General features: G+C 40.0%; 2 protein-coding genes across 5 annotated transcripts; one reads left to right on the forward strand and one right to left on the reverse strand.

Annotated features, from left to right (window-relative positions):
- Window positions 1–10,791: 10,791 nt before the first annotated feature.
- foxd1 (forkhead box D1) lies at window positions 10,792–12,791 on the reverse strand. Its single transcript, XM_026176901.2, has one exon. It carries the CDS (start codon window positions 12,493–12,495, stop codon window positions 11,443–11,445), a length of 1,053 nt encoding a protein of 350 aa, XP_026032686.2. The 5' UTR covers window positions 12,496–12,791; the 3' UTR covers window positions 10,792–11,442.
- An 8,083-nt stretch (window positions 12,792–20,874) lies between these two features.
- On the forward strand, window positions 20,875–26,438 carry btf3 (basic transcription factor 3). 4 transcript variants are annotated; one of them, XM_026173287.2, is made up of 6 exons: window positions 20,875–20,970; window positions 22,616–22,684; window positions 23,019–23,132; window positions 23,248–23,449; window positions 24,951–25,004; window positions 25,923–26,438. In XM_026173287.2, exons 2-6 carry the CDS (start codon window positions 22,616–22,618, stop codon window positions 25,967–25,969), a joined length of 486 nt encoding a protein of 161 aa, XP_026029072.1. In that variant the 5' UTR covers window positions 20,875–20,970; the 3' UTR covers window positions 25,970–26,438. The 4 variants fall into 4 exon arrangements, with proteins under 4 accessions (XP_026029072.1, XP_026029073.1, XP_080159662.1 ...); XM_026173288.2 differs by having other exon boundaries at window positions 20,900–21,033; XM_080303536.1 differs by lacking the exon at window positions 20,875–20,970 and adding an exon at window positions 21,503–22,163.
- The last annotated feature ends 660 nt before the right edge of the window (window positions 26,439–27,098 follow it).

The raw sequence follows: 27,098 nt of genomic DNA on the forward strand, positions 1-27,098 counted from the left end.
GTGAATTAAGTTAAATTCAGTTAAAGCTTCAAACAGCCAGACACTATATAATAATTTGAGATGTTCTAAAAGTCTATATAACACTGTTTTATAGGCCACTGAATGCAACATCACAACTTGGGTAATGACTAAAAAGCCCAAATGTTTTATTAGAATTTTTAGTATGGTGCCATGAAAAACTGTTTGCCCTCTTCCTGATGCTGATTTTGCATATTCAAATCATTATAACATTATTCAAAGATAACCTGTTTGGATGGAAAATGTGTTTAGAAAGGCATTTCTCTAGGCTTTGAGAGCCCGGTGGACAGCAAAATGTCTTTTTTGCAGACATTATCTGCAAATAGAGGGAACAGCGGTGAAACTTCACAGGAGTGGCTGACCTACCAAAACTCCTCCCAGAGCACATTAGTGATTCATTCAGGAGGTCACAAAAGAACCCAAAACAACATCTAAAGAGCTTCAGGCTTCTCTTGTCTCAGTTATGGTCAGTGTTCATGATTCAACGATAGGAAAGAGACTGGGCAAAAATGGCATCCATCAGGAGAGTTCAAGGAAATAAAACTCTGCTGACCAAAAAGAACACAAAGGCTCGTCTCACATTTGCCAAAAAACATCTTGATGATCCCCAAGACTTTAAGGAAAGTATTCTATGGACTGATGAGACAAAAGTTGAACTTTTGGGAAGGTTTGTGTCCTGTTATATCTGACATAAAACTATAAAAAGAACATCATACCAACAGTTAAACACAGTGGTGATAGTGGTGTTTCAGGACCTGGACGATTTGCAGTAATTGATGGAACCATGAATTGTGCTCTCTAAAAAAAATCCTGAAAGAGAATGTCTGGTATAGGTTTGTGCCTTCAAGCTCAAAGCCGCTTGGCTTATGCAGCAGGATAATGATCCAGACACACCAACAAATCCACCTCTGAATGGATTCAAAAAACAAAATTAAGGTTTTGGAGTGACCTGCTCAAGTCCAAACTTCAATTAGGTTAAGATGCTTTGTCATAACCTTAAACAGGCCATTCAAAACCATTTGAAACCCTCCAATGCAACTGAATTGAATTCTGCAAAGAACAGTGGAACAAAATTCCTCCCCAGTGATGTGAAAGCCTCATTACCAGTTATCGCAAATGTTCAATTGCAGTTCTTGCTGCCAAGGGTGACACAACCAGTTATTAAGTTTAGCAAGCAATTACTTTTTCACATTTGCCCAGATCGGTTGGGAAAACTTCTTTCCATTAATAAATAAAATTGCCTTTTAAATACAGCATTTTGTATTTACTCTGGTAATCTTTGCCTAATGTTGAAATTTGCTTGACGGTCTTAAACATTTAAGTGTGACAAATATAAAAAAGACTAAAAAAATCAAGAAGAGGGCAAATACTTTTTTCGTGGCACTGTAGGTCATAGATGCACAAAGTTTGCTGCAGCTGCTTAACACGTGACGATGAGCACGATGTCACATTTTGACAACAAGTAGACTGCCCAAAATTTCACTAACTTAACAGAGAAATGGCCTTTTCTATATTTTAAAGAACCAGTTCCAGCTCTATCTTTACCTCATGGCTGATTGTTAATACAACTTTCTGATTTCTGCATAAGAAAGCCATTTATGCATTTTAATAGCCTGAAATGTAAACTCCAGTCTAAAACTACCCAGTTTAAGGGTGGCCAAAGACGGTGTGAGAGAACTGATGAAGTATGTTGAGGAGAAGGAGCCCCACGGCTGAATAATGACCAGCGTTTAGATGCAAAGATTTATATATGCTTGTTATGTGACGTCCTACTGCCATCCAACCAGCACTGTATTTCACCCCCTCTCATCAGTACACAGTAACTCTATCCCTTCTGGTGACGGGCAGAGAAATGGAAGCATGCTGATCTGTGTAACATATGTGCTCGTGCTGGGTGGAGACCCCGTCCTGGACCCCCTACTGCCTTGTTCCACCTGAGTGCAGAGTGACGAGAGAGGATGGAGAGATCAAAAAGAGGAGACCGGAGCAGCCAATGAATCAATTAGGCTACTGTGAAAACGGCAAGAGAGGCCACAGCTGTTAGAGCTGCTGCTACTGCTGAATCTCGCCTCCATGCCGTATGCTTCAGTGTCATTCTGGGCTCTTTGATACCTTTAAAACTAGAATAAAGCTGCACTTTTTATTACTTAATGCATCATGGGTTCCTTCAGATGACCTTCAGGACATGAAATAAGATGCTTTTATTCTTTTTAAAGCCATTTTTCTGTCTCACTTCTAATCACATTTCCAAACTATTTTTATCTGTCACCTGGTTTCTTTGCTTTTACAGCAAGAGCTCACCATGTAATCCAGTTTTGTTTAAAGTTTCCACATATATTATTGTTAGATGTTTGAGTTGGCTACACGAGCTGCAGAGCTGTACATGAATCAGTAAAAAATAAACAGTCACTGAAGACCATCCAGGGCATCGTTTGAGGAACTGCCTCAGGCCAAAGAAACAAATACAGACGTCAGATGTTGTTTTCTTAGGCTTCACATACAATAGACCATAATTAGTGAAACGTTGCATATGTTCAGCAAAGCCCACCCGAAATATTATTAGAGGAAGATGAGGACATGTCACAGTGTTTATATTATGCATAGATATAGATCATAAGTGTCAAACTCTGGCCCGCGGGCCAAATTTGGCCCGCAGCCTACTTAGATTTGGCCCGCGAAGCCATACCAAATTACTATCAGAGCTGGCCTACTGGTATTATACAGCTAATATATATATTGTTTAGTATTAAGCTTTGCTTGTTCCATATTCAGTTTTTCAGCAAAACGTGTTTGAGTCCATAAGAAAAGATTCATTCTCATATCTGGAGGAATAAATATATTTCAATAAATATTAACGTTAGCCCGCGACTTTGTTCCAGTTTTGAATTTTGGCCCACTGTGTATTTGAGTTTGACACCCCTGATATAGATTGTAGTAATCCTTTTTTTTAATAGAAAAGAAATGAGGCATATGCAGAGAGCTGCATATAATACGAGTATGTAAGAATACCTGACCAAATACACAAAAATCTTTCACTGAACTTATACATTCCATGTGTTAATTAAAAGTGTATTTTTTCATATGTAGTTTTCATATATTTGACAAGCAATAATATCACAAGTGAAGTCCACAGTTCAGATGAGAAATATTCTAGAAATATTCATATATGCACCTGCATGTGTCTCTTTGTGAGACAGATGGCTTGTCCGGTGTTCACCCCGCCTCCTACTCCATAATATCAGCGTCGGGCTCCGAGTGTATGTGGTCCAGGTTGGACAAGCTGTTAAAACAATGCATGGATGGATATCCATTCTTCCATTTCCCTCAAAATACATTTTGAGTTCAAATATTAATTTGTAAACTCTTTCAGGGTGTTAAATCAACCAAATTCCAAAACACGATAAGAGCATGACCTCTGTGTCTTCAGTGCTCTGAATGCCACTAGAATACACTACTCAGCCACATTTAAAACACTGACACCTTCTTGAAGTGCTTATGATTAATTCTAATGGAAGGTCTTTTGGTAATACTGTGCACATGGATGTTACTATATAACAAACTGAATGTTGTTGGAAATCACCACATAACTCCCAGACCAGGCAAAATGTTAGCAATGATTTCTCCAGCAGGACAATGTGTCCAACTACACTCACAAACAGTTCAAGGAGCACAAGGACGCACACAAGCCCTTTAAAAGCCCTCCAAACTCCTTGGATTCAAATCCAATTATCTATCCATGGGATGTACCCGAACAAGCTAGTTACAGGGAGGGACCTACAGAACCCAGAGGATCGGCTCCAAACATCACGATGCCAAACAATACCTCAGTGACCCAATTTCCATGTCCCAAAAGGTCAGAACCGGTGACCAACACAACATGAGGTGGTTTTAATATTGTGTATGATTACTGTATATCCTCTCTGTCATTGTTTATAACCTGTTGTGTGTACAGCTTAGAAATACAAATTCATACAAATGAAAGTAATTAGTAGCTGGTAATTAGTGCCTTTGACCAGTGGCCATGCCATCAGCATGTTACTGACAGAGTAACTTAAGTGATTCCTGGTAAAAGAGATATTTTGCTGTTTGGAGAAGACCGCTTGTATAATGATCACACTGAATTACCATTATTTGATGGTGGTAATTAGTCTTGGTTTTCGCATTTAGGAGTGCGTGTGCACAGAGGGTATGTGGGAGTGTAAAAGCCACTTTTCCAGCTTAGCCATGTACGAGAGGGCAAAATGGAATCATAAGTGAGGCACTCTAAGCATTGGAGATAAAACATGTGGACCCCTCCCTCCCCCAGAGTAACTGGAGATTCAAATGGGATACAGAAAGCAAGTTGAGATTATGATAATTCAGTAAACACACAAGATGGACCTCTCTCACTGCTTTGTGAACTGTTGCACTTTGTGTGAATTGAGTAGCAGTGCAGATTTTTTATTTAATTTTTTTGCCCTGATCGAGTGTATTTAGCTTACATTAGCGGCAAAACTACATTAGGATTCAGATGGTAAATTTAGCCTGCACTAACACAAGAAGTAGATGTCGGTAGTCTAGATGTCAGTAAGTCTGCTGAGCTCTGAATATGTATTCAGTTACCAGCCAGTGGAGCCACCAGAAATGGTTGAATTGACCACCCTGAAGCACAGGGGTTGCTGGACACCCCCGACGGTGAAGCTATACTTTGATAGAGGCTCCTGAAAATGTTGTGACGGAGCACAGGAAGTTCCTGCTGCCTTGGGAGGAAATATCAAATAAAACAGAAATTTTTTTTCTACTTTGGTGTGATCTTGCCGTTCAAAAAAATTCATGGGAGTTTTAACACTGGCGCAAAGATCAGAACCGAATACGGCATTTATGCACTTTCATTCCCCTGTTTTAGAGAATCAAACCTGTGGAAGAAAAAGAAGGCAAAGGAAAAAGATTTGGTTAAAACTTTTCTTGAATTTCATAAAGATTTCGGAAAAGTTCTCTAAGATGATTATATTTCATTGATAGGAGACACCTGAAAGCTGTTTGCGCACCCATGCATAAGCTGTGTTGATGCTCAATCTTTTGCTCTTACCGAGTTGTGATTTTGAAGACCTTTAACAAATAAAGAATATGCCTTTTTTAAGGGAACTTCCGACCATAAAACCATGAAGTGTGTGATCAGGGAATCAGAGCTCAGACTCTTAATATGTTGCAGGGAATGATAGTTTAATGTGGCATACATTTCAGCAAGGACCGTATCCATGAGTTGCAGGGCTTGTGTGTTTGTACCCTAACATCTCTGGATCTAATTGTGGGGTTGATCCATTGCTGTGTGAGAATAGCACGTCTGTCAAATGCTTAGGCAGATTTGGGCAGACCTCCAAAAGCTTGAGAAGATACGGCGACACAGAGAGGGGTGCGGTGACTTGAATCAACCACTTAAATATTCAGCTCCAGCGTCTCCCTGTTCCTCTTAGAGATCTAAGGCATCTGCCTTATAGACACTTTGTGGTTGAGTCAATGAAGCTAGAGCTAGAAAGGAGGATGGAAGGAAAAGATATGTAGAAACTGAGGAAAATGATCTGGGGAGGAGATTTAGACAAGAAGCTAAGGAGCAAATGGTCCTACATGTGTGGCTTCCAGTTTTAATGTGTCTTTTCTTTTCTTTCTTTCTTTTGAGTGACAAGGCCATCATAGCTGCAAAATCAATGACATGATGCAGAAAACGAGGACTGAAAGTTCAAACTCAAAGTTTGAATTACACCCCACCTGCTAAATTTACCCCTTCCACCAATTTACACACATGCATATACAAAAGTGCAGGATGTACATGAACAAAAAATGTTGGGATATTTTGCTGTGTGCAGCGGCAGACTGTGTTTAGAGGCAGGTTCTGCTCAGAGGAAATGTTTGGGGTCTGCCTTGTGTCAGCTGCAGCCATTGGTGTGGATTACCTGTGGGCGTCATGATGATGAACGGGCTTCTGGAGCTCGGTGAAGTGTTTATGACCAAAAGGCGTTGTTGCATGTAACTAATCAGGCCTGACGCTGGTAGGCGAGCAATGCTTCTTTGGAAGTACCCTTTGAAAGGCAATGCAACGATGCTTAATGATGTGTAGGATGCAAACCGTCAGCGGATGTTGCAGTGACATCACACAGCTGCTGGACTCAGAGGTATTTGGAATGACCAAGATTGGAGACTTGGCGGAGATGCTGGGGGTAGCCAATTTTTGTTCTATTTATTGTTGTAACCTAAGTAGGAGAAGTCTAGGTAACCTCTGTACTTTATTTCAAGTGGACAGAATAATAAATCCTGCTGCAACAAATGGTTTGTTTCAAGCCGCCTGTTATTTTATCATCACATTCTGCACAAGCGTGATGGATAAGCTACGGATCCTAGTTGTTTGCACGAGTGGATAACATGCCAAAGCAAACACGTGCAGTACTTAAAAAAGAAAAAAGAAAAGAAAGTGAAAAATGCGGTGAGAGGCAGGCAACATAATTCTGCAGCAGATCCCGGATCGGTGGGTTCACACTGAGGTGAGACAGGCAAGATGTAGAACAAATAAAAACACCCCTGAAAAGTCTTCAGCTAAATAAATTATGTGCAAGGACTTGTAAGCTTGCACTTCATGAAGTGGTGAAAGCTCAGAGTTCCTCCCTGGCCTGTCTGGAGCGACGTGGCCTGGAGCCAGAGTCTTTAATTCCTCTGTCAAACAGCACCTCATGCATCTCTATAGCTGTTACTGTAACTGAAAGTCTCATCGTGTGTGCTCATCACTGGATTTTCACCACCAATTTGGATCTGTAGGATGGCATCAAAAGAGCTTAAAAAATTATAAAAAGCTTTGTTCTGCTGAAAGAAAGAAAGAAAGAAAGAAAGAAAGAAAGAAAGAAAGAAAGAAAGAAAGAAAGAAAGAAAGAAAGAAAGAAAGAAAGAAAGAAAGAAAGAAAGAAAGAAAGAAAGAAACGATGTCATTACAAAAGGGGAAAAGCAGAATTTCTCCCAAAGCCACTCTTGTGTAGCAGGTCCTTGCAATTCTGAGCAGCCTCTAATTAGGGTAGTATTCAGGGGTGGCATTAGTTCCCAAACTTTTTAATGGGGTGGAAAGCGGAGCTCCTTTTAGAGAGAGTGGATAAGTGTAGCCACTGTGCCATACACTGAATAGCAGATGGAGAGATTCTGCACCTCCTGGGAGGTATTCACTTTTTTTTACATTGCTCCTTAAACTCCCCACTTTTCCAAGCAATCTTATTTTTAATTTTTTTTTTGTATTTTACTTAGTTTTTTTTTTTTATACACATCTGTCTTCACATCTGCAGATACCACAAGCTTCAGGCAAGTTGTTCTTAGAATTTCGAAAACATAATTTAACGATCAAGAGTCGAAATTGAGTTTCACACTTTCACATTTACTGTGATTTTGATCACAAAGTGTGTCCTTTTTCCACATTTTCTAATAAATGGGTTGTTCATTTTCCTTCATTTATATCAGATGCTAAATAAAAATCTAATGAAATCTTGTAAATACTTAATTTAATATCTGAAAAACTTAAAAAAAATGTTTTATGTGCTTTTAATTCAGAATCTTTAATGATTCTTTTAATCAGCATATTTTCCTTATTTCTTTCTTTATTTTTTGGCATTTAACATAAATAGAAACTGGTAGAAGACAGTCTTTCTAATATATTGTCTTATAGAGGTTAACAACGTCTTTTTTAAACTTTTTTTTTTAAAAACATAATTACAAAATAGTGATAGAGGTGATTTTTACTATATGGAAACACACACATACACGCGTTAACAACGTTCTTTCCCTCATTGACAACAAAAGACTTCTGGCAAGGCTTCACGCAGATGGGATATAAATAATTTCACATTTTACAAATTAAAACATGAAAAACATGACTCATATATATATATATATATATATATATATATATATATATATATATATATATATATATATATATATATATGTATGTATGTATGTATACAGTTTGAACTTATTTTTTGATTTTTTGATATAAACTTTGTTATTATTTTTAATCAAAGGACAAAATGCTTCTTACATTCCGTTTAGATAATTAATAATAATTAATAAAGGCCTCTTGAATATTATCAAACGCTTATATTTTTCTCTTTCCGACTGTTCTGTCGTGTCTGTTTTATTTTGTACGGTTGCAAAACACATTTTATCCCAATACAACTGACTATGAATCTTATTTTACATCAGGTTTTCACCTCAAATCCATTCGATATGACCTTTCAGAGTAGCTGTGCTGCACTCCCTTGTGTGTGTGTGTGTGTGTGTGTGTGTGTGTGTGTGTGTGTGTGTGTGTGTGTGTGTGTGTGTGTGTGTGTGTGTGTGTGTGTGTGTGTGTGTGTGTGTGTGCTTAGTCTGCTGTCTGAAATGTCGAGGTTGAGAGTGAGCGAAACAACTTATTGGTCATCTTAAACAGAAGTCGTTAAGTGTCCTTACTTCCTTTGAATTATAGATTATTATCACTGCGCTGAATGGCTTTTACGCATGTTCCCAAAGTTTTAGTGTCTTTTATGGGCTGAGTGTTTTTGCTTTATCCCCTCTCCTCATGACCTGTGACCCCCAAGTATCGGCTGCTAAACTGAGCTTCAGTCATGCTCACGGAGGCTGATGACCACATGATCCGTGACATTTCGTGAAAAGACCCTTCTTTAACACAACTGCAGGACTGTGTGCTGCTGTTGCAGATCATCGCAAAACATTCATTGAGATCATTTCTGAGTTCGGCTACTTGATCCACAAAATAAGCTTTAGAAAACGTTTCTCTCTCTCTCTCTCTTAAGCGATTCAACTATTCTTTTTCTCCCGAAGAGTATCACTGTCAGTTACTTTTCTTTTTTCTTTTTATTTTATTTTACATAGACAGCAAACTTTCTGATCAGTCTCTTACGCTTTCTTTTATATATTATTTGGCATATTTATTATTATGGCGGCACTGGAGCCAAAGTAGTGAGTTAGCAACAGAAGTTTCTAGTGTTTTAAAAAAAAAAAATCATTATTCTGCTTAACATCGTAAAATTTAATTTTCAATTTAACGCGTAGATATTAATTTTTCATGAACTACCTTAACCAGGAAAATCAGTGCACACTTTACTATTAGATAAATAGATAAATTACCATCTGGCGTCTTTATGTAGCAGCTTCTCTTGAGAATCACTGTATTTTTGACATAACTGGCAAAATTATACTCATGTATATATTACCATATATATGTGTGTATATCTGTAATATTATCGTAATTAAAACAGTGTCATTTTTCAAGTATAGTGCCCTGAATACAAGGATAAATTCTTCCTATGAATGCAATTTCTAAATTATAACGGAGCCCTGTTGCATAGTTTGGATTCACTCTTAGTCTCTAAAAGAAGAACTCTTAACGTTAATCGGCAGAGCAAATGTGCAGAGAAACTATGTTAAAAAAGAACAGCAGCTTAACTGTAGTGAGTTTAGTATTATTCAAATAAAATCCTGTACAATAGAGATGTCTAATGTCAAACACGGCGTGCAGACCCATGAGAAGGAAACTCAAACACACATTTGGTGTAAAAATCTGCTTTGAATACCCGGATATTATATATATATTACAGGCCGTATAGACAGATGCTATTTAAACCCTGTAGGCCTTAATTACAAGCCACTGCTCAGCAGACACAATCTCGAGTACATGCGTTATTATAATGTTTTACATCATGCTCATCTCTTCATTTTCGCTGTTTAACCTCCTGTATTTGTAAACAAGCCCACACAGTACAATTGACCTCCTTCCCTGCTATAGTCACTCTCACTCTCCAGAGTGTAAGCGCGTGCGTGTACCTTTTTCTCTCATTGCGTGTTACATCATCACGCAATAGCTGTTCTCTCGTGGCCTAGTGAACTGGCTCTAAGCGCTGCACCAATTTAGCCATTCTACTACACACACGCACACACACGTTGCTTTGAATAAAGGGAGGCAAACGCACTTACAGTCACGGAAGCAGCAGGGCTGTACAGTACAGGCAACATTATGAAAGCTTATAAAAATTTTAAAAAGCACAGCTCCGACAGACACAGCATCACGACAGCGCAGGTGCTTGGGAAGGCTTTTTCTTCTTTTCTTTCAAGTGTCAAATTAAATTACCTGTGTATTTAAAAACAACACAGTCTGCTTGGATCCATGTGTTAGTGGGTTCTTGCGTGTGGGGCAAATAAAGTTGCATTAAGACTGTCAAACACTGAAAACGGTGAGTGGATTAAAGGTGATTCTAACCTCCGAAACATCGTGAGCGCTGTTGACTTCAGGAGCAACATTTCATTTTTCTCTCGGGTCTAATACGAGCAGATAATGAAATTCTGGATGAGTAGTGTTTGCTCAAGAGCCCAGGCCGCCTGTCGACACCAGCACCGGGATAATCGCTGAGCTGAAGCAGGCAGAAATACAGCCCCTGTCTCACCCCTACGACACACTCCTGTCCGCTCACTGTAATTACGAGGATGAGTGTGAAAGAGGTCAGATGGACACGCAGGCCCTGTGTGCGCATGTTCCAAAGGGCACAGCAATGACTTTAGAGTGCAGTCAGATTTAATGCATTTGTAAATATTATCTGACTGGCACGCACATGTGTGTGTGTGTTATAAAGAGTTGTGTGTGTTTCTTAAAGCCATTCAGTGGTTACTATATTTGGATCATACAGTTATAGTTAACACATCCGCAGTGTAAAGACACAACAACATCAGCAACACGTCTGTTTCAACAGTAACCGCCAAGAAAGCTCAACATCAATTCATAAATTTATTTCCAAACAAATTGCTTTTTTTCTTCTTTTTTTGCAAAACGAAATTTATTCTTGTTGGAAAAAAACAAAACAATAAACTGTGTAAAAATATCACACTTGAATTACACAATACTTGCCAAAAATGTACAAGGTTTAATTACTGAAATAAACACTGCATATTATTATAAATGTATGACTTTGCTCTGCGTTTCTCTTTAATACAAACATCAAATCAAAACCTTCAAAAAAGGTCGCTTTGATTGGCTGATAGAAAACATTGATGTGTTTGACACAAATACATTATAAGCCTGTTTCAGACACGTGATCGTTTGTAACCTGTCCGTTATCCTGAGACGCCTTTATACGGTGACTGAAAACGAATCACTTCATGGTAGGGAAAAAAAAGGCTGCAAAGTTAAATTCGTGGTCGAAAGTCTGATTCACACCGAAATAAACAAACAAAAATAATGAACATAAATATATCTTCATGAACAGCATGAATATATAGGCACAAATAGTGTTCTGCATGTCCATCATTCAGCTGCGTGCTAGCAAAACAAACATACAAAAATAATCCTACCTTCAAAGAGGGGCGTTTTTGTTTAGGTTGCTGTCTCTTTTTTTAAGTGTCTTGAAAAGTTTGGAGTTAAGACATTTAACAGGCGCTAGTGCCGCTGACAACTCTGCTCGGAAAGTTTTCAACCGGATGTAAAACAGCTCCAGGATGTATGGTCTGCGACTGGCTGGTCACTGCAGGCCCCAGAGAGGACGGTAAGACTGGGACAACGACAGGAGAAGTCCTGGAGGGGCTAAGAGACCCTCCGATGATGCTCTCTATGGAGAAGGGGGACCGCTGCACCGGGGAGCTCGATTTCTGGACCGGTGATGTTGCCTGCACGCCGGCTGAGCCCAGACTGGAGCTGAGCTGGGGATAAAATCTACTTCTGGTTAAGTCCGTGGTAGTGCTGGTGGGCATCAGGGACGGTGCAGGGATAATGGTCCCCGAGTGTGAGTGTGAATGCCTCGGGTGCTGCTGCTGCTGCTGCTGGAAAGCAAAAAGCGCAGAGTGTGCGTGGTAGGACTGGAGCTGGATGCCGTATCCCCCGCAGCCGTACGGTCCGTAGCCATAGGCAGCGGCCGCGGGCAGAAAAGTGTTGTGCTCGCGCAGCAGGTCTTGAGTCTGCTGCCGCTTGAAGCGTTTCCTCCGCCTCAGAAAGCTTCCGTTGTCAAACATATCAGCCGACTCCGGGTCCAAAGTCCAGTAGTTGCCTTTCCCTGGGTTCCCGGGCTCCCTCGGTATCTTAACGAAGCAGTCATTGAGGGATAGGTTGTGCCTGATGGAGTTCTGCCAGGCCGGGAACTTCTCCCTGTAGTACGGGAAGCGGTTGCTGATGAAGTCGCAGATCTCGCTGAGAGTGAGCCTCTTTTTGGGACTCTGAAGAATGGCCATGGTGATTAAGGCGATGTAGGAGTAAGGTGGCTTCACCAGGGTGTTCTTGCCCGCCGGCTTGTAGGTATCCCTTGAAGAGGTGGAGCTGTCCAGGCACGGAGGTGGAGAGCCGGCCAGGAGGATACCGTCGTGCATCTGCGCTACTTCATCCACGTAGGAGCGCGTCTGGCTGTCTCCATCCTCGCCTTCTCCGACCACGTCTATGTCGGTCTCTTCCGAAAGGATGGAGGCATCCGACATCTCTGAGCTCAGAGTCATGGCTCACGCACGGCCGTGCCCCTCCGACGCCAGATGAGGAAGACCGTGAGATGCACAAGCTGTCCCTTTCCTCCCTCTTCAGCAACTGGTATGAGGAGGGGGAGATGAGAGGAGCACGCTTCGCCACCGGTGAGAATTGTCCCTCCGTTTTGTCGCTATTTCCATATGTTTACAGGCTGTTTCCTTTTTCCAAAAAAAAAAATCAACAACTATGAGGAGCGACCCCCGTCGATGGCAGGCTGAGAAACTGTGCTGTGAAACCTGCAAAAGGGCCAAACCTGAATCAAACAAGGGGCGGACCTTCTCGCGGTATTTATACTACTGCTCTGATCACATGGCGAGGAAACGTCAGCACGGCGAATGAAAAGAGAGGAACAAATTCAATCACAAAAAAGGGACTGAAAATGAGCTATGAGTGTTTTTATGGAAAAAAAAAGTTTGGTGTGGCCTGCATCCTTTTTAGTGGCCATTCACGGTGGCCTACACTCCACACATAACTAATCTAAAGCTTTTATTCCACGCAATGTTTTCAACATTTTTTTAAAAAATCTTTAGAAAAGTCTAATCGGTGGTGTGGTCGTTGAAGGATCCGAGAGGATATTTTGACAAGCATTTTTTTTTCTTTGTTGAACTTTGTTAAGTTACCGAATGACATAAATTATTGGAGGCAACATCTGGATTTTTAATTTCCAAACAAACTACGCAGCGATGTATATATAAAATCATAAAGGCGTGAAATACACGCCCCCCACCCACGATATTTACATTTCTTATCAGACAGCCTTTGTCAGAGTCTGCTGCACCATACTCAGGCAGCTCGGTTTGCGTGATCCGGTAGTTATCTAGATTATCCGCGAGCCATTTGCAATGGAAAAGAGTCAGCTGTTAACTCGAATCAGTCACGGGTCACGCATGCAAGGCACAGAAAGAAGGCCGTGCCGTGCGTCTGGAGCACGTTGCACTGTGTGTGTACGTGTATCTGTGCCTGTGTTTGGACATTATTTGGAATTTTCAACATTTTCACTGAATTGCGGCAATTAGGTGTTTTTTTTAATCAAAATTTATTTTAATGTATTTATTTTTTATACTCTTTATTAGATCAAAATTATCAATCGGCCTGCGTTTTAGGAAGCAGTATAAACACGTGATAAAAATGGTGTCAATAAAGTTAAAATTTTCAGAAGCTGCAGAATTTGTGTAAGCCAATTAAAACCCACAGTAATATATATTATACTTCCAACCTAATTGTTCTCCTTGCAGATACAGTTTGACTCTACCAGCATATAGTTTAGTTTATATTATTTGTTTCTTACTTCGGGGGAGCTGCAGTAAACCAAGTCAAGATGAATATGTCTGGCTTATTAAAATATGAATATCGAAGGACTGTGTTTTACCCGACTTTACCGCCATATGTGACAGTTTACAAGTTGTCACCCTGCCACACTTACCCATTTTTATAGGAAACAACAGCAGACGTGACAAATAACTAAAAACAAAGCACGCACATTTAACAAAACAGCCTTTTAAATTATTTAGTTAATTTAATTTGATTTTTAAATATTTTTCTAAATTAAAAAAAGGAAGTCATCACTCAGGTTTTAATAAAGGCAGCTGACTTTTAAATGCAATTTCCACTTGGGGTATAAACGTGTGCTTCATTAAGTCTGACAGATGCTTAGGTCCTGTGTAGGACCTCTCGAACCTTTTAGACGTTCCCATTTGTCTAACGCCATCTAGTGGTGAACTTGTTTCACAATTAACAAAACACTACCCGTCTACCTCCTCCAAGGATTCAAGCTCCTTTAACTGTGCAGACAGACAGAAATATGGCGTGTGGCATTTTTTAAATATGGGAAACAACATTTTTGAACAGTTTAGCATCCTCGCATAAAGCTTTAGGTTCCAACCAGCCGTTTAGATTATTCATTATTTATAATGATTTACTGTCATGGATGGATCAAACTGTATTTCTGATATCTCTGCTTACGCCAGTGATCGTGGTCCTGCTTACCACTTTTGCCACTTTCCTCTTTGAAATGATGTGTACTGTTATTGTACCAACAGATAAAGTTCGCTATGATTAAATGAACTTTTTAAAATTAGAGATTTCAAATAAATTCATCTGTGCTATTTATCGGTGCAAAATAGGCCTATGAGAGGAATTACTGCAACAGCTAAGACTGATGCTTCTAAAACGATTATAGGTTTTAAATGTATGCCCAGTTTACCTACATTAATAACCAATTATCGGTCTGTAACGATCATATTTATGTTCTCATCAAGAATGATAAGGTAACACTCGAAACATCCAATCTTTCGTATAAGAGAATTCAAAACAAACAAGCAAACACAATCAGTTTCAATGAACTGAAGAGGAATTTGTGTTCATTAAATAATTACATTTTACTCTTTGCATTTTAGTCTTTCATAGCTTATCCCCCAGTTTTGAAACCATATGCGCAGAAGATGATGACTCACGAGTCACCGACATTTGGAAATCCTGAAACTTGACATCAGATGTGACGTTTTATTAGCAAAGTTCCTGGACTCCTTTGACGCTACGAGTTGTTAATTTGTGTGATGAGTTTATGAGTCCTCTCTTTTCTGTAATGTACTCGGAATGTAAGTGACCCAACAGAGTCAAGACGGAAGAGTGGATTCATTAATGGTCGTATCCAACCATCCACTATCATTAAAAAATAAATAAATAAATAAATAAATAATAATAATAATAATAATAATAATAATAATAATAATAATAATAATAATAATAATAATAATAATAATAAATAATTTATTATTATTATTATTATTAGTAGTAGTAGTAGTAGTAGTAGTAGTAGTAGTATTATAAAATGCATGGGTGGTAAAGCACCTCTAAAGTGTCTTTAAGTTCAACCAAGAAAGCACTTTCAGTAGCTGTTTCAAGGCAACCCTGCCTGCCTCGATCTTGCTCTGATTAAAACTTCTAATGTCACCAAAACGCTCCGTCTGAGTGGAGCATGTGATTAATGTGTATCACATGCAGAAAAGGGCAATGATGTGTTGCCCGGAATGTATGTCTAAGAGCCGTCATAGACAAATAATTAATAAGCTAAAAAAATAAAAATAAAAACACTCAATAAATTGAATTCAAGAGAGAGTTTTTGCCCTGAGAGGACACCTGATAGAATACTTAGTCGAGTCCATTTGCCATATTTTAAGATTAACTGCGGACATTTTATGCTGATGTTTTTGGTTTTGCGCACACTTTCCGTGCAGTCCTGACACAAAATCGTTCGACTTTCCCTCCTGATCAGTCATCAAACCAAATGCGTCGACTTAGTGAAAATTAGTCGACTAAGTGCCTTCATTTGTAAGACTTAGTGGGAAAATATCGATCTCAACGTCTGAGGCTTTGGAAGCGTTACAGTGCGTATGTCTTGATGCATGCCCAATCATCCGGGTAAGGAAATCTCAAAAAGTTGATTCTGTTCATCTGGACGTAGTTCTCAGTGGGAGAAACCTTCAATCACTCATCCAAGTGATTTCTTCAGTCTCGGGAAGTTCGCATAATTTCCCAAGTTTGTGGGGGTTTTCTCTCGCTCTTTCTGTCCCTCTCGGGTCCTGGGACCACTTCAGCGCGACTCTTGTTACAAAATCACGCTTTTTACTTTATATGGTTACACGAGGACAAATGACCAGATGTAGACTCATCTGAAGAATACATGATAAACGTCAGTGGTATATGATCACTACACAGTGATCGGTGTAGTAGATATACAAATATACAAAACAAAACAAGGTGCGAAGTATTATAATAATAATAACGATAATTGGCTTAAAACAGGTGTATAATGTAATTTGTTCATTCTTTGTTTTCGCAGAATATGTTTAGATGAATATGGACACATTCCCCAGTGGCACACTATATGTAACTTTAACTGATTGGTTTGAGTGTTTGCTATTTGTAATAACAGAAAGCATAAATATATTCAAAGAGAAACCCCCAAATTAAGACCAAACAAAAAAGACATAAAACTGAGCTGAAACTAGAACAAAATACAAAGAACAATAACAAATATTAATGAATACCATAAGCATGAAACAATAACAGAAACAAATAAATATTTCCTTGCAATTGACTTGACTTGCTTTGACTTACTGTTCTCTTTTGAAAGCAAGAGTAACTAGCTTTGGCACACAATCTAAGCACCATTAATAGAATGCGATGCAGACATTTGTGAATATGAATGAATACCATGCATATGAAGCAATAACAGAAATGACAAGCAAGACAAGTAAAGGATGACAGACATCGAGAAGACTGAAAGAGACAACATCACATGAAAAACATAAGAAAGTCGTTAGGAATGTGTTTTTGGAAGGGATTTTAATAAAGTCACCGATTCTGTGAGCCTTGTCTTATTGGGCAGAGCTAAGGCTTCATGTTGGCAAAAACAGGACTTAGATTTACGCTTCACAGTTGGACTGTGAAAGGGTTCATATGGGGGGTCAACATTTTGGCTATGAAGCTTGGAGACTCATTCAAATGTGCTTTAAGTGTTTTTGTTAAAATAAATTGAGTTAAGAAACATTTGTGCCATCCAACAGCTTACATCAGCGAGCCCTTTTCACTCACCTGCTGTCATCTGTACAGCAATGAAAAGAGATGTTGTGACTTTGTCTAATTTGCCCAGTGGAAACATATACATACAGTGGGGCAAAAAAGTATTTAGTCAGCCACCGATTGTGCAAGTTCCCCCACTTAAAATGATGACAGAGGTCAGTAATTTGCACCAGAGGTACACTTCAACTGTGAGAGACAGAATGTGAAAAAAAAAAAATCCATGAATCCACATGGTAGGATTTGTAAAGAATTTATTCGTAAATCAGGGTGGAAAATAAGTATTTGGTCAATAACAAAAATACAACTCAATACTTTGTAACATAACCTTTGTTGGCAATAACAGAGGTCAAACGTTTACTATAGGTCTTTACCAGGTTTGCACACACAGTAGCTGGTATTTTGGCCCATTCCTCCATGCAGATCTTCTCGAGAGCAGTGATGTTTTGGGGCTGTCGCCGAGCAACACGGACTTTCAACTCCCGCCACAGATTTTCTATGGGGTTGAGGTCTGGAGACTGGCTAGGCCACTCCAGGACTTTCAAATGCTTCTTACGGAGCCACTCCTTTGTTGCCCGGGCGGTGTGTTTTGGATCATTGTCATGTTGGAAGACCCAGCCTCGTTTCATCTTCAAAGTTCTCACTGATGGAAGGAGGTTTTGGCTCAAAATCTCACGATACATGGCCCCATTCATTCTGTCCTTAACACGGATCAGTCGTCCTGTCCCCTTGGCAGAAAAACAGCCCCATAGCATGATGTTTCCACCCCCATGCTTCACAGTAGGTATGGTGTTCTTGGGATGCAACTCAGTATTCTTCTTCCTCCAAACACGACGAGTTGAGTTTATACCAAAAAGTTCTACTTTGGTTTCATCTGACCACATGACATTCTCCCAATCCTCTGCTGTATCATCCATGTGCTCTCTGGCAAACTTCAGACGGGCCTGGACATGCACTGGCTTCAGCAGCGGAACACGTCTGGCACTGCGGGATTTGATTCCCTGCCGTTGTAGTGTGTTACTGATGGTGACCTTTGTTACTTTGGTCCCAGCTCTCTGCAGGTCATTCACCAGGTCCCCCCGTGTGGTTCTGGGATCTTTGCTCACCGTTCTCATGATCATTTTGACCCCACGGGATGAGATCTTGCGTGGAGCCCCAGATCGAGGGAGATTATCAGTGGTCTTGTATGTCTTCCATTTTCTGATGATTGCTCCCACAGTTGATTTTTTCACACCAAGCTGCTTGCCTCTTGTAGATTCACTCTTCCCAGTCTGGTGCAGGTCTACAATACTTTTCCTGGTGTCCTTCGAAAGCTCTTTGGTCTTGGCCATGGCGGCGTTTGGCGTCTGACTGTTTGAGGCTGTGGACAGGTGTCTTTTATACAGATGATGAGTTCAAACAGGTGCCATTCATACAGGTAACGAGTGGGGGACAGAAAAGCTTCTTACAGAAGACGTTACAGGTCTGTGAGAGCCAGAGATTTTCCATGTTTGAGGTGACCAAATACTTATTTTCCACCCTAATTTACGAATAAATTCTTTACAAATCCTACCATGTGAATTCATGGATTTTTTTTTTCACATTCTGTCTCTCACAGTCGAAGTGTACCTCTGGTGCAAATTACTGACCTCTGTCATCATTTTAAGTGGGGGAACTTGCACAATCGGTGGCTGACTAAATACTTTTTTGCCCCACTGTAGAGGGGGACCTAGAAATTAACTTTGTGGGACACCACAGGTAAGCTGCTGCTGGTGAATAGTTGTCCTAAGGTGAGCCAGCAGTTTGTTTCTATAAACCAACTAACTCCAGTATCCTCAATGCCAACCTGGTATTCAGAATGACTTATCTACCATGTCAAAGGCTGCATTTATGCCTTAAAGAATCAAAATTACACCCTTTTCCCTATCATCTGCTAAAAGGACATCAGTGGTTAACCTGAGGACTAAATAGTTTGAATAGTTTCTGTGTTCTAAAGCCTGACTGATATATCACATATTCTATTATAATACATTAAAGTGAATATGAGCTGGATAGGATACACCACTTTTCCAAAATTTTTGCAACATTAAAAACTAAACTTAAATAATTAAGAATAGATCTATTGAGGCTTGGTTACTTTTATAAACATCAGCCACTTTGAGGAATTTCACCTTCGAGGTTGTAGCTAATCCCAAACCAATTATAATCTTGTGGCTCTAAGTAGGATTTGGATATAATCCCTCATCTTTTTCGGTTCATTACAAAGACCTGAAAACAGAAAATAACCTAATTATAAGACATACTTCAGCAAGCAATCAGCTCACTTTACAGGCTATCCCATTTCACATTGTTCAGGGTTGGGGTGCAGTGGTTAGCACTGTCACCTCAAAGCAAGAAGGTGCTGGGTTTGAACTGCCTGGTTAGCTGGGGACTTTCCTTGTGCTGTTTGCATATTCTGCTTCTGCCTTTGTGTATCATCGCACAATTAAAAGACATCCTTGGAGTGCTTGGTAAATAAATTGGTGATTTAAGCTGACTGTCGGTTTAGATTTAAGAGTGTAATAATCTGTCTATCTCTATAAATCAGCAATCAGTCCCGATTACTTTCACACAGTTAGCTGAGTTGGGATGGCATGCTTGTTACCTGATAGTGTTAGTCTAATCGGACTATTCATTTGTTTTAAGCATTGCCACATTGTGGTCATGTTTAAAAATGTATCTATTAGTACAAACCCCTTTGAGATATCTCATTTTCATTGCAATCCAAGTGCATACAGTTGTTCAACTACCATAGCAACTACTTAAGAGATGACAGAATAAATAATAAACTTTCATTCATTAGTAATCTAGCATAGAGACAGACATCAGGAAATCCATAACAAAAGCTAGCCAAAGTTTCCAACAATAAATAAACAGTATGGTGTGATGATCACCAAATATAATTGCATATAATCCGCAGGTATAAAAATAAGATATAAGCAGAAAGAGCAAGCAAAACTGACATGTGTGTTGATAGAAGGAGCTCTCAATCTTTCTCAAATTAGAGTCATTCTTAAACATGCAGATAATGAAACAAAGTTTTCATGGGACTCTGTGAAAAAGAGTCCCATAAAAGCACACCCTATTATTCAGTAGCTTGTAGAACCACCTTTAGCAGCAATAACGTGAAGTAATTGCTTTCTGAATGACTCTCAGTCTTTCAAATCATTGTGAAGGAATTTTGCCCCCCTCTCCATTACAGCGTTGCTTCAGTTCATTGAAGTTTGCAGGCATTCATTTATGCACAGCTCTCTTAAGGTTCCTCCTACAAGCATTTCAATTGGGTTAGGGTTTGGACTTCGGCTCAAGCATAGCAACACCTTAATTCTTTTCTTTCTCAGCCATTCTGCTGTAGATTTGCTGGTGTGCTTTGCTGCAAGGTGCCCAAGCCCTGTAGTTGGAAAAAAACCCAAAAACAAATAGTCACCCCTCCACCATCATGCTCGACAGTTTGTATAATGTGTTTGTGCTGATATGTTGTGTTGTGTGGCTGCATCTCTTTAAAGGACCTTATTCCAGAAGACTTGTTTGTTGCAAACCTGGAATTATATCAAAATTATCCCACTTTTCTATGGCATAAAATAGCCTGTGTAGTTACAAAATGATTCTGTATTGTCTAAGAGGCTTTAGGCCTTAAACTCTCATAAATAACAAATCCCTAAATTTACCCTAATAAAGAACTTTCAGGCATGGTTGGCAATCTGCAAGAATCTCGAAAGTGTTGCCTGGAAAGCAAACCTCAGGGCAGGAAACCCAACTCGAGCTAGTTCGCTCTTCTTCTACTACGTCACTTCCTCCCTCCTCTCTCGCTTCCATCTTGCTCCCCGCATGTGTTTGCTGTTAGTTTACAGGTCAGTCAGGAGCTTTAAATACCTTCTTCTCTCCTCTTTTTTCCACTGATCTGACGGCAAGAGGTAAACGAAAGCCTTTTCTGACTAGATGGCTGAAATCTGCCGCGGTGTGAAGCTAACCGTACTGAGGGGGTTGTGAGAGGCTGTGACTGACAGGCCGATAATTTCCCCAGTTAGCTTAGAAGCTAGCAGAAGTTAGCCTGCAAGTTCTGGCACAAAAGCTAAACCACACCTCATTTCGGTTCAGTGTTCATCAGCTAAACCAGACCTGCTGTTAGCGGTGGTGCTTTCGCCTCAATTTATTTGAGCAACAATAACTTAATATTGGTCTACCTTCGGTAGTTCACACTACAGGGAAAAGGCGTTTGCTAATTAACCTGTGAAGCGAGCAGCGCTTGCTGTGACGCTCACGGCTCCTTTCTGGCTTTTTAAAATGTCTGCTTGCTGTTTTTAATATCTTATTTTACCGCCCATTACCACAGCCACACCCGCCTCACTTTTGTTTGTTTGTTTTCATCTAATTTCCTCACAGGGATATCTTGCCCAGCATTGTTGTTGTGAATTTTCGCGGCACAGTATTTTTTTTTTTTTTTGTGAGTCATTAGCCAAATTGTATAGTGGGGGGGAAAAAAACGAAGTTATGGTCACGTGGTTAATTAGAGGCCATCAGCAGGTGTGAACGTAATCAACAGAACCCGTATTTAATATGACAGTTTCTTAATACGCAAATTTGTGCTTTTTAAACACAAATGGATGCGTGTACGCAGCTCGGTTTATTAAACATTTAAGTTTACAAAGGCATACAAAAAACAAACAAAACAGAGAAAATAGCTGGAAATGCCAGAGTGGCCTTATTAAATGAAAAATAAGAACAAATACAAACCAAATATTTTGTTTTGTAGATTATTTAGAATAACACCACTGTGTGTGTGTTTGACCTCCTGTAATTCACGTGGTCACATACACAGGAGTTTGTAAGTCAGGGTTGTCAAACTCCAGGCCTCGCTGTCCTGGAGGTTTTATATATCACTCTGGGTCAACACACCTGAATTAGTTCATTACCAGGCCTGTGTAGAACCTTAAGACATGTTGAGGAGGTAATTTGGCCGTTTAGATCAGCTGTTTTGGATCATGGACGCATCTAAAACCTCCAGGACACCGGCCCTCAAGGCCTGGAGTTCCACACCCCTGTTGTAAGTGCTTGGTTAGCTTTTGTCATGTAGGTAAGACGGCCTCTGATCAACACATGGAAGGACCAAAAATACAGTCTGTGTGAGCCAGTCAGTGACTGCACTAGCTAGAATTAATTTCTAAACAGCAGACTGGGAAGTGACTGTATTTTGCCAGCTGGCTTTTATTAAATCTGGTCAAATGTTAAGACAAAAATGTTTCAAGTCGGTGTCCAGCCAGATAACGCTCTGCCTTAATAATGGGGCAAACCATTATTAATCTTTTTACTGGTGTAGATGAGTATAAAGGTGTCATTTTAACTGCACTGCTGACTCAGGGTGCTGCTTTCTTATCTGCATGTTGCACTTTATTTTGGTGCCTCCTTTGGGGTGGATTAACTTGTTTTGCTTACTTAGTTTTCAGATAATTACATTTACATACTGACATAATAATATGCAACTTTCCTGCCTTTCAGATGAAAGAAGCAATAATGAATCAAGAAAAACTTGCAAAGTTACAAGCACAAGTCCGCATCGGTGGAAAGGTAATGCACGCAAAGTGAATCTGGCATTACATGAAAATGGGTAGATTTTTTATTGCAAAGCATTTTCTGAGTGTAAATCTGCTGCTGTCTTTTTTTCCCTTTAAATGTGAATCTAGGGACATGAAACCTGAGCTCAAGCAGCTGAATTTTCTATAGTTAGTTTCTATGACAACCAACAGTTTGATCTATAGTTTTGTTGCATGGCAGCAGTAATTTTAGGCAGCGTTGTGTACAGTATATAAATAGAATAAAAACATCCTCCCTCATTTGAGCATAAAACATCACTCAGGTTATGTTGACTAAGAAATATGTTTGTGCGAATGCCCACATTCAGGGAACAGCTCGCAGAAAGAAGAAGGTGGTCCACAGAACAGCAACCGCAGATGACAAGAAGCTACAGTTCTCCTTAAAGAAACTCGGTGTGAACAACATCTCCGGCATTGAGGAGGTGGGGCATAAATCACTCTTGAGTTATTCCTTTGCTTGTGATTTTTCTTACATGCACCAGTACAGATTGTCATTTTTATCACTAAGAATGGGAAATCTGTTTTGATCGGTTCCAGGTCAACATGTTTACAAATCAAGGAACAGTCATCCATTTCAACAATCCCAAAGTGCAGGCCTCCCTCGCAGCCAACACCTTCACCATCACCGGCCACGCTGAGACCAAACAGCTGACTGAGATGCTGCCAGGCATCTTGAACCAGCTGGGAGCAGACAGCTTGACGAGCCTCAGGAGACTCGCCGAGGCTCTGCCCAAGCAAGGTCGGTAGCCTCAAGTTATAATGTAGCGTGTGGTTGACCACACTTTATACTCTGAGCATGTTTAGTCAGACTTTTAGCGGTTTTCAGATATCCACTTGTTTCTGTTAATCTGACACATTTTATGGTATCAGCTTCATGTCTGCTTGCACAGCTATTTTTTGTAAGAGTCAACGTTTCTAATGCATAGAAACTGTCAGCCAACCTACAGTAAATCAAAGAAATAGAGGAAGAATCCTTACTAGCAGTCAGACGCTGAGTCAGTCGTCAACGTCTGACTGCTTGTAAGCTGTCAATCATACAGTGTGGTTAGATCTGATGGTACTGTACTTTAACCCCAGAACAATAATTTACAGTTTTTAACACCACCACTTACATCTGGTGACACCAGTATACCAAATAAAACATACCTCCCATCAAATTAAATACAACAATACTTAGCAAACTAAAGTCTGAATGCATATCTGAGATTACAGGTTCACGTCTCTCCTGCAGCTTGTACTGCAGTTTCAGGTCTGTTGCAGAGTGAAAATGCAATAGTTCTAAAATCTGACTGCAGTGAAGACCACATCAGTGACAACAGAATAAGAAGACTAGCTGTGGATGTTTTTAATCTGTGTTTTGACAGAGTTTCCACAGCAGGCGAAGCTTTTTTTTGTTGCTGCTAGCTGCTCCTAGAAGTCCTGTATGATTTTATTTTTATTTTTTTTAAACCTGCTGCAGCAGACGGCAACACAATCCATCCATTAGTCAATTGAGATTTCCTTATATTTACATATTGCACAACAACAGTAATTTAATTTATTTGTAATATCATAGAACATGAAGACAGGATAGATCAGGGTAACTACATGCAACATTGTGTACTTCAGACTGATGAGCTGTTACAGCTGTGGGATTGATTCACTGCATCTAATTAAATTCATCCATCCATTCTCTTCCGCTTATCCTTATCAGGGTTACGCGGGGGGCTGGAGGCCATCCCATCTGTTATAGGGCGAGAGGAAGGGAAGACCCTAGGCGGGTTGATACTCTTATCACAGGGCTAACGGAGAGACAGACAACTGTTCTCATTCAAATTCACACCTATGGGCAAATTAAACTCATCCAATAATCTAACCCAAATAATTTCATGTCTTTGGACTGTGGGAGGAGGCCGGAGTACCTGGAGAGAACACACAGAGCTCCACATAGAACAACCCCGGCCAGATGGTGGATTCAAATTTAGAACCTTCTTGCTGTGAAGCAGCAGTGCTCTGTTTAAGTAACTTTTAAAATGTAATCTGCAAGAGAGAAAACCCACGGCCTCATGCGTTATATTTTTCTTGTACCATATTGAACTAGCACGGTGGATAGTTTGGTCCGTGTCCTGGTAAAGTCTCAGTGAAGCCATGAAGAATGCCATCAGTGTGATGGAGTGATGAAGCCAGCTGTGTCTGAAAAAGGCTTTGGTTTAGTTTGTGGCTACTCTAAGGCTTCTCACAGATCTGTTCTCTTCTTACAGCTGCAGATGGAAAAGCGCCAATTGCTGCAGTAGAAGAAGAAGATGATGTTCCAGGTGAGCAATTTTCATATGTTGAATCCAAGTGTCTGAGCAGTTTGCTCCACCACTCAGAATCAAAGACCATCCCGACATTTCTCGAGAAAAATCTGTTTGCCTCACATTACAGATTTTTTTGCGGTTCTGTTTGGAAATCCTGCTTTACACTTGTCATTTATTGCTGCGGGATTTTTCTTCTTTTTTCTGTTAGCTAAAAAAAGAAAAAAATCATGGTGGGTTTGCTTTTCTTTCTGGCTCATAAAAAGGGGTCATGTGAAGGGGACTCATCAGTTACTTTTGACAATGGTGCAGTGCTGGGTTTTGTTTGAATCTCATGTTCTTTGTTTATAGGATTGTAAGATTCAGTTTGCTTTTCTTTGTGAAGAAAATGGACCGAGCACATGAGGTTGCCATTACAATAATCTCAGCTCTTTTTTTTTTTTTTCTCTCACTAACGTAACAAACGATTACATATGTACTCAGCAGTTGAAGCCCGATGGCTCAGGGGTTAACATCCATTGCCATCACATTGTTTTTGGAGTTAAGGATTTCTTTTTGTTCTCTCACTGAAGGAACATGTTTGCTCAGACCTTTTGAATTGTTTCCATTTGAACCCCCGACCCTCTGAGCTTTGAGTTGGATAGGTGGGTTTCTCACATTTCACGGGGTAATTGGAGCCAACTTTTTGATGCCCTTTGCTGTCATTTTTACAGCTGCTTTCAGTAGTTATAAGGGCCTCATATGTCGAGCACATTGCCGTCTGTGTGTAGGAGTGGGAGAGATGAGCAAAGAATTGCATTACACCAAGTATCCTGTTTCACATAAACACACACTTCCTGAATTGTTCTCCAGCACCTTTGAGTCACTTGTGCAGATGGGATACGCATTTACTTTCTTCCCCAATCAATCAATTTAATGTCTAATCTTTTGTTTCAGATCTGGTGGAGAATTTCGATGAAGCATCCAAAGATGAGGCCAACTAGAGGGGCTGGGACTCCAGAGTGTTGAAACTTGACAGGACCATGTGGGGCACAAGATGTTGTAATGTCCTTTTTCAAGGGGTGGAAAATGTAACAGTTAAAGTACCTGACAAGATGGAAAAACACGTCAAATTCTTTTTGGCTTGTGAGCATTCTGTAACATGTGCAACACCTGAAAGTACTTGCATACTCTTAAGTGAATTATTTTTGAGTAACTTTTTTTTAGAATAGTACTCTGTATTAAATCTCGAGTAGCAGTATTTCCGTGTGTCACCTCCTCTTTGCCACCAGACTTCCTTAATGCTTGTGCTGTGTGGTCAGAGTGAGAGAGTGTTTGTAAAAATGTGGTGTTAAAGGCTCACGTTGTCCTTCTGTTTCCTCCATGTTACTGACCCCCTGAATCTGTGGCCTCCCTAAAAACACCATATCTGGAATAAACCTTTGCTACTGTCAATAAATAGCTAAAAATTCAGTTTTTGTTTTTTGTGTTCTTGGTCAAGTACAGTTCTACAATTGAAACACTGCAACTGCTCTTCTGTAGCCATTCCCAAACTCTCTGTGAATGGTACTCGTGGTCTTTGATCAGTGGTTGTTGATCAGTGGTCATGAGAATTTGCATAATTATGATTAAGGAACTGACCTCCCAGCCCATTGTTCCTTCACTGGGCTGGTTTCAGTCATTATGCAAATGTACTGTTTATAAGATTGGGGAAACCTGCAGTCAGCTGAGACTGAAGAAGTCACTTGGATGAGTGACGAAACATTTCTCCCACAAAACGCTACGTCCAGATGAACAGATTCAACTTTTGGAGATTTACTTACCTGGATGATTGAGAATGCATCAAGAAGATGCTCTTCTGTAGATTTGGTGAGAAACCATGAACTGCAGGTTGAACTTGTAACATCGTTTAGTTCCTGTAAGGTCAGGGCAGTTGCAGACATTCTTTGTCTGCAGATAGTAACAGGGAGGTAAAGTATTCAGTAAACTTTAGTATGTTCCACAATTTACACTTATGAAAATGAGGGTAAGAGGCGTGTTTTTGCTGGGCGAGTAACCATGGCTGTCAATCCCTCAGTTTTACTTTATGGTCAAGAAAATGGAGAGGGTGAGTGTGACCGTAAGTGTATATTA

This window comes from Astatotilapia calliptera, chromosome 7 (genome assembly GCF_964374335.1).
Source record: "Astatotilapia calliptera chromosome 7, fAstCal68.1, whole genome shotgun sequence".
NCBI classification, from domain to species: domain Eukaryota; kingdom Metazoa; phylum Chordata; class Actinopteri; order Cichliformes; family Cichlidae; genus Astatotilapia; species Astatotilapia calliptera.